This window comes from Salmo salar, chromosome 07 (genome assembly GCF_965601325.2).
Source record: "Salmo salar chromosome 07, fSalSal1, whole genome shotgun sequence".
Lineage (NCBI taxonomy): Eukaryota > Metazoa > Chordata > Actinopteri > Salmoniformes > Salmonidae > Salmo > Salmo salar.
The window spans coordinates 47650202-47661724 of NC_138297.1; the positions used below are offsets into that span (position 1 = coordinate 47650202).

The window sequence follows — 11523 nt, forward strand, 5'->3', positions numbered from 1 at the left end:
CAACCATTGTATCAAACAATTCATAGGTCAAACTTTATTCAATAAGTAATATTACAACATTAAATGTATTTGTTGAGAACCATTTTAATAACAATACAAAACTAAAAAGAAAATGCCCCCCCCCCCCCCACATAATCATTGCTTGAAGAGATACCTCCATAGAAAATGCATATTTAGAGAAAGTAACTCTGACACAGTAGAGTCTCTCGGCTGATGGGCCTCAGTGGAAGGGTAGGGGCTCTTGGGTTACGCTGTCATGTAACAGAAGTCATGATAGATCAGGCCATTTTAGAGAAATCCTCGTAGGCGATCCCGTCCACCCTCCTCCCTTTCATCCGACCCTGAGGAAGAAAACACACCCTTGTATGAGAAAATAAGAACCATTCATATCATCCCAAAGCAGTTGCTATACCAAACATCTATTCCACCACCAAACGGTAGAAACTGATGCATGACGAGAGCCATTTCGTGCCTGGTCCTTACCGAGTCAAGTGTGAGGGTGGCACTGAACTTTCTCTCGTCTATGGAGTCCAGTAGGGCCTCTGTGTCTCTGTACACACCGTTCAGAACCAGGACCCGTTTACCTGTGGGACAGATGGGATAGATTTGATTAGATTTGGTGAAATAACAGGTCAGATTACAGATAAAGTAAAAATGTACAGTTTGCAAATCATCAATTTCCTGTGGACATGTGTGTGAGTAACCGTGGCGAGAACTAGGTTACCTGGTGCAGGGATGACCGTCTCCAGGTGACTCTGGTCTAGTTTCAGTTTGTCCCCTGAGTCAATCATCTTCACTACGGCCGTGTATTTATCCTGCACCTCCTACAACATACAACTGTTAGCCTAAATACATATGATATTCTTCTCAATGGCAGCGTATTGACTATAAACCTCTTATAAGCTACTTAGAACACAAAACTGGCCCAATCAAACATCTTGGATATGATCATGCATGTGTGGAACTAATGTGTTACCTTGACGACTCCTTTCTTCTTGTGGTATTTCTCCCCCAGTCTCTTGGTAACAACTTTGATTACGATGCCGGGGTGCAGCCAGTGGTCCGCTCTCACAGACCTCTTCTTCTGCTTCTCCATCTGAACATAACACAGCTCACAAAGGGTTACATGCGCACGTGTTTAACACAGAGTTAACTTGACAGTGCATCAAGTCAGATCTGAGAGGGAGAACTGGAAACACTACCGTACCTCCATGATCTCATCCAGGGCTGATTTCTTCTTCTCTTTGGCTTCTGAGGTGGAGGGCGCATCTTTCCTTTTCCCTGATCCTGCTGCCTTCAGGGCACTGGGACCTAGGGCCACACTATGGGGAAGAGGTAGACACAGTGTTAATCTGAGTGAAAGAGTGAAATCCCCACAGTCATTTACTTTTGATGTTTTGCATTGCTATTGATGACGGTGAGTCATTCTTACTGAGCTTCAGATTACTGTACCTGGCTTTAGATGGGCCATCCGCAGAAGAACAGGAGCCCTTGGCCAGATTGAAGGTAACTGAAATATAATCCGAAATATAACCAGCGAGAGATAAGCGGACAAAACGGTGTAATCGGTATCATTTCTGACCAAACGCATCATGAGTTACCTATATATATATATTTTTTAAACATACCTTTCTCTTCTTCACTTTCTCGTTTCAACTCAGTGAAAACCGGTGCTTCCTGAAAAAAAGAGGGACAGATTGTTTTGAGTCCATGACATGTCATAGGTAAACAGTATCTTTGCTGAACAGTAGGGATGTGAATCTTTCCTTTCAAGCACGATTCGATACAGGAACAAAACTTTTAGTTTGAAATAATTCTGTGTGATTTGGTTGAATTATTTTCCATTCTAAATTAAAATCTGATACTGATGAAGTTTAGGAGCGGAGCCTCTGAGCTGGATCTGTCGGAGATGACTCCTCTGAGCTGTGTGTGAGAATGATGTATGGTGTGTGTAGGCGCCTGAGCTGAGCCAGAGGGCAAACTGAGCATTTACCACTATCTGATTGGGGGGGGGAATTTATGCTTTTTTCCCCCTCACTTTTGAAATCTCATTCACCTGATTATTTTGTAAAATGTCTATATTTATCTTTAGAAATGAGCTGAAATAGAAAATTAATATAACGCAGCTTTGGATTTCACCCCCGTCTCAAAAGCGAATGGTTGTGAACTTTACGGAGGAGAGTTGCTCATCTCCCGCTCTGACCACAGGCTTGCAAAATGTTTGTTATGAAATTACAACTTTAACCTGTTCATGTAAAAATGACAAAATGCACGGATTCTTTAAAGCAAAACCACCAATACAATTTCATATGGTGAACCTGGCAATCGAAAAGCCCCAATCAAAAATTAGATGTGCAATCAGAAAGATGTGAGTTGTGTCCACTCCAGTAGCCTATACAACTCCAGTAAAACAACAGCCAGTAAAAAATAAATGTACAGTGCATTTGGTAACAATGACCCAGCAAATTACATTGGTTGTCACCCAATTAATAAAGCCTAAGATTTGACATTGCGAAAGCCATTTCACAAGCATTTGAATGCAGATAGTGTCACACAGATGTATGAATATTAGATCAGGGATAGGCTCTCGTTGGTGCGAGCTGCTCTGTGCGCAGTTGTTATCTGACTTGGAGATCAATGACTGTCATATGAATTGACATGCTTAGTTAGATAGGCTACTGAAGGAAAGGACACATCAATTCAGTCACAAAAGATTTGAGGTATTTTTGGAAAAACGTTAGTGAACTGGGGGTTTGTAACTTTTTAAATAGATTTTCTGACCAATACATGCAACATTTTGATCAGTTTGGGCTCCCACGGACCAATGCACGTGTATCTTAAACATTTGTACCGGGTGCCGATGCGTATCAGTGAATCGTTACATTCCTAGTAAACAGAACCCTTGGCCAGTCCTTGTTCAGCAGACAGAGTGTAATATGTCCTCATAGTCAGAGGAGGGCAGTAGTGGTACTCTCTCACCTCTGGCTCCCTGCCTCCTTGGCCCCGGCGGACCTGCTCCTCTATGAACTTGGCACTGCGCTCCTGGTCATCAAGGTCCTGCTTCTTCTTCTTCTCCAGCTCCTCCTGCCTCCGGATGGTCTCTGGGTCGCGGTCGATGTACTGGATGTACCAGCCTTTGGGCGTCTCATCCACCTTACAGAAACCTGGGAGAAGTCATCAAACACAGCAATGTCAGGGATCTGACAGACACAGACAGACACACATAACCTCCGTTCTAAGAGGCATGAGCGTGAAAGTACCCTCTTTCCCCAGCCACTTGGTGAATTCAGTGAGAGTCTCCCACTGGGTGGAGTTCATATGGACATGCTCTCTGTCATTGATGTACTCGTTATAGACAATGTTGTTTTGCACTCGCTTGGTTCCTGGAGAGAGAGAGAAAGACATTCAGTCAGGTTGAGGTTTATCTTACGGTCTCTTTATAAGTAGCTAGTGTAATATTGCGTGCACATATAATATATAGATTCAGAAGAAATCAAATATTACCAAAGCGTCTTTTAATCAGCTCAATAAAGTCATTCTTGAACTCCCTTGGTGAGAGGAAGAGTGGAGAGAGGAGAAAGCAAGTAAGTCCACTGGTGGAACACCTCTCCTGGCTCATCATTACACCATTATTGACATGCCATTTTAACATTTATTGGAGACAGTGTTACAGAACACGACATAGCAACAGCCAGACCTAAGCAAATGCTGATTGACTCACTGTGAGAAGTTGTCCATGATCTTGTTAGGGTCCTCCGAGGCCAGCAGCAGTTGTCTCTGGTGGGACTCGGACATACAGTGGCATTTGAAGCCATTCTATGGGCAGAAAGGGAGAGTTAGTTCAACCTTCTGTATTGTATTAACTAGCTCTTGTCCCTGGCGTTACCGTTAGTGCGCAGAGCCTAACTTCTGACATGCCTGATCGAGATCTAGCTAACGTTACTTTCCTGAGGACAATACAGTCTATCTAGCTCGCTAGCTAACTTACATGGTTAATTTAAATTATGTCCCAATGAGGAGGTCGTTTATGACGCGTGCAACATTTGGCTTGCACCTACTAGCAAATATGCCAAACGTTACGCTCTATAATGTTAGATAGCTAACGTTAGATAGCTAATTTAGCTAGCCATCTTTCTTACCTCGTCTCGACATTGTTTCTGGCACATTTGACAATACCATCGCAATTTTTGAAGACCTTTTGCTTTAATCCTATTCCCGATCGCCTTTGGGCTTAGAAAACCCTCTTTCCCCATGTCAAATAATAATCGTCTACATAAACATATGCAAGACAATTATTTATATTCGAAATAATCCTCGAACACGTTCAAATGTTATGCTCTTCTCCTTCCTCATAAAAATATGCCGCTTCCGTGGGTATTTCGTCATCAATTTACGTGTACTTTGAAGTAACGCGAGGTTTGTTTTTTCGTACACATGTTGCCATTTACTTGCGCTTGCGCAGTCCTGTGAGTCTGACCTTCATCGAAGTAATCATGTTCGCCAGGACCAGCGCGTTGGTGTTCCTCCCACAATGGTAACGTTTTATTTGCAAAATTCCGTATTTTTGACAACATGATTTTGAGCGTTGTGCTGTCGTACACAAATTACAAATATGTACGTCGTATGCGTTGATGAGCCATGTTAAACATTGCAAGGGCGCGCTAAACCGGTGTAGGCCGCAGATGGTGTATGGTGCACTGTGAATGGCCAAGTTCAGCCGGTGCGGTGGCTAAGATGACATTAGTTTACTAACTAACTAGCCATGTCATTGTATTGTGTGACAGCTAACTAACGTTGGTTAAATGGTCCTTTAGTAATTCGTACAACGCCAGATGTTTTCAGAACAGTGTTCAGCTCTTGTCAAATTCACTCTCCCTCCCGCTAACTAAGTTAGCATGCATTTTCTGGATAAACCTAACATGCTAACGTTAGCTGGTGACATGGACTCTAGGATAACGTTAACTAACAGATTGCTTGTATAGTTGTACTAACAACATTTATTCGCATATAGGTAGCTAGCTATTTGTATTGGGAGGCAAATAGTTTGTAATCCCCTAAACGTGAACATCCTCAATATGTTGCGAACTTACAATGATAATGTTTCTAACTTACCTAGCTAATTCTGTTTGTTTTGTAGTGGGCAGGTCAGGAACATGGCTACCTTGAAGGACAGTAAGTATTTACCATGCCATCTCTTTGACTACTCTGTATTACATAACATTCACCCTTGAGCTTCCTCTTTAAAGTGTTATGCACAAGTGAAACTTTTAAATCATGATGATATTGTAGCTGTGTGTCTCAATGTTTTTGAACCTCAAATGTTTAGTCAGTTAGTGGCATCCTTCGTTCCCATTCTAGTCACCATCCGTTTGAAGTCCATCAAGAACATCCAAAAGATCACCAAGTCCATGAAGATGGTGGCCGCTGCTAAGTATGCCCGCGCTGAGAGGCAGCTGAAGCCCGCCCGTGTCTATGGAAACGGCGCCGTGGGTATGTCATTGCTCGCTCTGCATGATCTCTATATACACACACACGCTAAAGTCCAAAGGAATGGACGATTTCTATGTGACGGTCATGACTGTCTGTTATTATGGTCCTCTATTAAGACTATAGTGAGAGGGCATATGTAGATCAGGGCCTTTATTCATAAAGTCTCAGAGTAGGAGTGCTGATCTAGCATCAGTTTAGCCTTTTATATCACAATGAATAAGATTACATGGACAAATGGGACCTGATCCTAAATTAGCCCTGGTACTCAGGCGCTTCTTGAATACCATCCCTGTACTATCAGGGTTGTTTCACACACACTTATTGGAAAGGCTTTTGTGACGTTTGACCGGGGTGTTCAACAAACCTGTTGATGGTCCCTCTTCTCTTGCCTGTGTGTCCTCCAGCCCTGTACGAGAAGGCTGAGATCCATGCCCCGGAGGGAGTGGCCAACAAGCACCTCCTGATCGGTGTGTCGTCTGACCGTGGTCTCTGTGGCGCCGTCCATTCCAACGTGGCCAAGGCCATCAAGGCCAAGATTGCCACCCTCACCGGCGAGGGCAAGGAGGTGATGGTAGTCAATGTGGGGGACAAGCTGAGGAACATCCTGCAGAGGTACAGAATGATGATAAAGAAATGCAGCCACGTCAGCTTTAATTTACTGTATGATGCCCACAGCAACCGGTCCACTTTAGTGGTTCCCTTTGGAATTTAGTTTATTACCATGACAACAGTGTTCCCTCCCCGCCACCCAGGACACACGGCAATTACCTGCTGCTCAGCTGCAAGGAGGTGGGCCGCAAGCCCCCCACCTTTACCGACGCTTCCATCGTCGCCACAGAGCTGCTCAACATGGGCTACGAGTTTGACCAGGGTGCTGTCATCTACAACAGATTCAGGTATGGATGGACTCCTTTCACAGCCACATCAGTGTCTTGTCTCCTCCAAATGTTTTCTTAGTTGAGACACTATTGGTATGGGAAGATTCACGTCAAGGATAGTCCCATCCTTATCCTTCAAAGTACATAGCCCATTATCAAAACAAGTCTTGAATGGATGTTATTTTCCCCCCTCATTCAGGTCTGTGATCTCCTACAAGACTGATGAGAAGCCCATCTTCTCCATTGATACTGTTGCTAATTCAGGTACAACACCATTGGTTTGAAGGTCGCTTTACTTCTTTAGTCTGTCGTTGGGGAGGGGGTGCTGCTACGCTGACATCTGGAATTGTTTTACGATGGTCATACTATGGATCATTTAGCTATTTGATTGTTTTGTTTTTAAGACCCCTTTAGGTTTTAAAACAATATATACATATATTTGGCCTTTACTATTAAAGCCCATGGAAACACATTGAATAACACATTCATACATGGCAAAAAGGACAGTCCAAAAAGAAATCATAAGCAACAAGGTTTTGACGTGTCTGTCCTAAATCTAGGAGATATATAAACTCAGTGTGTGATATATCACACATACAAAATGTGTACATACATTTAACCCCTTTTTTGGAGGGTAGGCACTAAACTACCTTTATATTTCCATTTGTTAAAAAACCCCGGTACTGGTTACCTTCAGAAGAGTCCCATAACACTTGTGGGGGTTGTAGAGCAAAACAGAACACCATCGCGTTCGTGAGACTCTCCTTTCAGCAGTGGGGGTCCTATTAGTTTGTAGCCCAAACGGTTCGCACCTTCCCAAACAGAAGTTGGCACATCGACAGTACCGACTTCAGACGAGTCTCCTGACATTTGTCGGGTTGGTCGAGGAAAACGAAGACACCATTGTGTTTGAGAGTCCCCTTTCCAGAGTGGTCATAATAGTTTTTAGGTCAAACCGTTTGGACACTACAGACGTTTTCACGAGAAGACCGATTTTTCGGGATGTCTCATGGTCTGCCAGATGTGGAAGTGCTACATCAGCGGATGCGGTGGCTCCCAATGCAAAAAACCTTTAACTGACAGATTTAGATTATAATTTGTTTTGTTCATTAGGTTGATGCGCTTGTACGTCAATCGACTGTAGGGGGGGTTAAAGATGTATGCCCCACAAAATGGCCAACTGACATCATACGTCTTCTTTTTCCTCTCCTGTAACAGAGAACATGGGCATCTATGATGACATTGATGCTGACGTGCTGAGAAACTACCAGGAGTTTGCCCTGGTCAACATCATCTACTTTGGCCTGAAGGAGTCCACAACCAGCGAGCAGAGTGCCAGGATGACCGCTATGGACAGCGCCAGCAAGAACGCCTGTGAGCATCTCCTCCTCAGCCGCTGCCCCTAACAACTGGCTTACTGCTCATCCTCCTCACTTGTCTATTAAGTCGTAGTCGTCCTGCCTTCCTCACAGCACACACAGTAGCTGTAGTCCTTTGTGATTATCTTCCTCAGTCTCCCTCTACTGCTTGATTGCCCTAGTGTTATACCTCTAGGTTTGCCGTTGATATTACAATATCAGCTAATCTGGTTGCCAGGTCTGTGTGCCTGCACTGTGATGGCTTTGTTCTCAGATTCATATCAACCCTGGCTCTGTTCTGTCCCCTCCAGCTGAGATGATTGACAAGCTGACCCTCACCTTCAACCGTACCAGGCAGGCTGTCATCACCAAGGAGCTCATTGAGATCATCTCTGGAGCTGCTGCCCTGTGAGTACTGTTCACACTCTCAGCTTCTTTCTGTTTCACTCTTTGTCCCTCTCTCTCCCTCACACATTGGTTGTCTCCCCTTGGTGTTTGATCTGTCCCTCACAGTAATGTTTTTTTCTTCTTCACACACATCCATCCCCACTCATTCTTAACCTTGATTAGTTACCTAGACCTTTGAAAATATCCCCAACTTGACTCCTTGCATGAGCCCACCCATTGTCTGTCATTATTAAATATTTAGACTTCTTTTTACGTTTGTTCACTAATCATTATTTTCTATCAACCTTATTACTCCAATCCCTCATGTTGGTACCAGGACATAAATCATGTGATTGTAGGTAACAGCCCCTAGGGTACATGTGCTATGCTCAAAGGAGATAGTTGCAAGTGCTTTTTAGTCCAGGACTATGCTTAGTCTGTGTCCGGAAAACCATCCCACTGTAGTCTTAAGATGGAATAGCTCCCTCTAGGGCCTAGTGTGTTCGATCGTGTATCCAGTGTTTTTTGTTAAAATCAGAATAGAAACCCTATTATTCCCCCACATTTACTGTGACATTTTGGTTGGGTATTTTGATTTCATCCCGTTTTTTCTGAATGTGTGGTTTCAGATAAATGGACGAGGTTCTCCTGCTATCATCGCCTGTTGTTCTGGCGTACATGCTTCTGAGTACTTCAAACGGCTGTCATCGAGAGTTTTATGAACATTTGTGCTTCTATTTGTAAAATATACGGTAAAAAATAAACCTCTTACAGAGAAACATATTCCTTTTCATATGTCCTCCTAGTTCTACTCACAATAAATACTACTTGTGACTATGAAAATGAGTGGTGTTTGAGCATAAAGCTAGGCTACAATTTGACATTGCTATTATGTTTTCCTTGTGTCTGAAAAATGCTAATGCACTGCCAAATATAGGCTGTCTATGGAATGTATCACTTCAAAAGGTTATCATTGCACTCAATTCCTTTTAAATAAAAGTTATGGTATTTGGTACAATTCTTCTTATTCTAGACTAATAAAATGTATAAATGCAACAATTTCAAAGATTTTACAAAGTTACAATTCATATATGGAAATCAGTCAATTGAAATAAATTCATTAGGCCCTAATCTATAGATTTCATATGGCAGGGAATACAGATATGCATCTGTTGATCACAGACCCTTAAAAAAATAAAAGCTATCAGGACACCAGTCAGTATCTGGTGTGACCACCATTTGCCTCATGCGGTGAGACATCTCCTTCGCATAGAGTTGATCAGGCTGTTGATTGTGGCCTGTGGAATGTTGTCCCACTCTTCAATGGCTGTGCAAAGTTGCTGGATATTGGCGGGAACTGGATCACGCTGTCGATCCCGAACTTGCTCAATGGGTGACATCTTGAGTATGCAGGCCATGGAAGAACTGGAAAATGTTCAGCTTCCTGGAATTGTGTACAGGTCCTTGTGAAATGGTGCTAAGCATTAGCATGCTGAGACGAGGTTATGGCGGTGTATGAATGGCACAACAATGGGTCTCAGGATCTCATCAAGGTATCTGCATTCAAATTGCCCTCGATAAAATGCAATTTTCTTTGTTGCCTGTAGCTTATGCCTGCCCATAGCCAGGGGTGAAAATCTGATATCAACTTTGGAGGGGACAATTACATGACATTTTCTCAAGAGCAATTCCTGAGGGGGACACCAAAAGTAGTGCTGTAACACATAGCCTACATTGTAATATGGTAAATGTATATTGAGGAACCAAAGAAATAAGGTGTTTGCCGTACTCCAAACTACCGGTACCCAAAACTACACAACTAATCCTTCCCTGTGGCTCAGTTGGTAGAGCATGGTGTGTGCAACGCTAGGGTTGTGGGTTCGATTCCCACAAAAAATAAATGTAGGAAATGTATACATTAGCTACTGTAAGTCGCTCTGGATAAGAGTGTCTGCTAAATGACTAAAATGTAATGACAACAGCAATACCATTGCTTTTAACAAATCTTAGTTCAGTCACCAGTTTAAGTTGAGAGTGGGGGTATCCATGGCATTTTCCAATTATGTTCCTATTTTACAAGTCAAAAAAATTGAGAACCTTTCATAATGTTGCCAAACAAAGACTCAACAAACTTACCTGAGACTCCTTGTCTCTGCCAGTCTGTCCCTGCATATCTGTCCCCAACTCTGCTGTCTGTGTGCCATCTGTTGCCTGCTCTGCCTAATGACATCATTGTGAAACATTTCCATTAGAATTTAATTTCTTTCTTATGAACATTTTATCAACTAGTCTGAGATATTAGGCTACTAGGGTTCTTACTATGCGTTTTGGTGTATTGAAAAATACTCTGATGTCCGTCTTTTATTTTTCTGCCATTTTTCTACCTGGCTGGCTACACACACAGTGTGTAGGTTATTTACAGTAGGAGATGGGCTTCTATCATCTTCAATCATTCTATTTGGGCTTCGATCTAAAAGGTAGCTAGCAAATGTGAAACGGATTAAAATGACAAGAGTTGACAGCTGTATGAGTTCACCATTTACACAATATATGCTGCAACCTTTTGTAATTTTAATAGTTTGTTTCATATTGGCTGGCTTCCAACAATAGCTGAATTTGCAAAGCTAGCGAGCACCAATTCAGTTTCAGTGGTGTTTTCTATAATCTTTGCTACCCGGGTTAAATAAAGGTGAAATTAAATAAATAAATAAAAGTTCACTTGCGACAATTTAGCTTTTGCAACGAGACCATTAAATGTATTTAAGACAATGGTAGAAGAGAGTGTAGTTCTGTTCAGTTTGGATTTCAGTTTATCGCTAACCTTATCACAGGGACTTTGAAGCACTAACTTACATCATCTGCATGCTGATTCCATCTTTGACGACGCCACATAAATGGAATAGGTACTAGCTAGCTTAATAGTTAATATTTGCCTGCTAGCTCTGCATATTCAGCTAGTGTGTGTGCGCGATTGACTGGATTAACCTCACGTCACTTACGTTCATTGAGTGCCTTTCAGACAGTAGATACGACCTCTCTGTTACCTAGCAAGCTAAGGAACTGGCAGTGGATCAAACCATTGTGAGGCAAAGGGTGGAGGGGTTGCAATCTTTTGAAACTTAAAAACGTGCTATTAAGTGTCTATAATCAGCACAATTGCTTTCATTGCGTATTATTAATATTATTTAAATTACATAGTTATGTTTCAGTGATATATTGGGGGGGACAAATCATATTTTTCCCAGGATGGGGGCGTCGTGTCCCCCCCGTCCCCCCCGGGATTTCCGCCCCTGCCCATACCATAACCCCACCGCCAGCATGGGGCACTCTGTTCAAAACGTTGACATCGGCAAACCGCTATCCAACATGACACCATACACGCTATCTGCCATCTCCCTGGTACAGTTGAA

General features: G+C 42.7%; 2 protein-coding genes across 3 annotated transcripts; one reads left to right on the forward strand and one right to left on the reverse strand.

Annotated features, from left to right (window-relative positions):
- Positions 1 to 19: 19 nt before the first annotated feature.
- On the reverse strand, positions 20 to 4389 carry LOC106609268 (DNA/RNA-binding protein KIN17). The gene is made up of 12 exons (XM_014207874.3): positions 4140 to 4389; positions 3722 to 3816; positions 3505 to 3548; positions 3261 to 3383; positions 2980 to 3164; positions 1629 to 1677; positions 1453 to 1510; positions 1208 to 1322; positions 977 to 1096; positions 725 to 824; positions 484 to 584; positions 20 to 341 (listed from the first exon to the last, which is right to left on the reverse strand). The coding sequence occupies exons 1-12, from the start codon at positions 4251 to 4253 to the stop codon at positions 279 to 281; spliced, it is 1167 nt and encodes a 388-aa protein (XP_014063349.1). The 5' UTR covers positions 4254 to 4389; the 3' UTR covers positions 20 to 278.
- atp5f1c (ATP synthase F1 subunit gamma) lies at positions 4382 to 9126 on the forward strand. 2 transcript variants are annotated; one of them, NM_001139678.1, is given in 9 exon segments: positions 4478 to 4534; positions 5138 to 5172; positions 5359 to 5490; positions 5895 to 6102; positions 6243 to 6386; positions 6568 to 6632; positions 7587 to 7742; positions 8038 to 8134; positions 8743 to 9126. In NM_001139678.1, coding segments are annotated over 9 exon segments (882 nt in total). In that variant the 5' UTR covers positions 4478 to 4493; the 3' UTR covers positions 8747 to 9126.
- The last annotated feature ends 2397 nt before the right edge of the window (positions 9127 to 11523 follow it).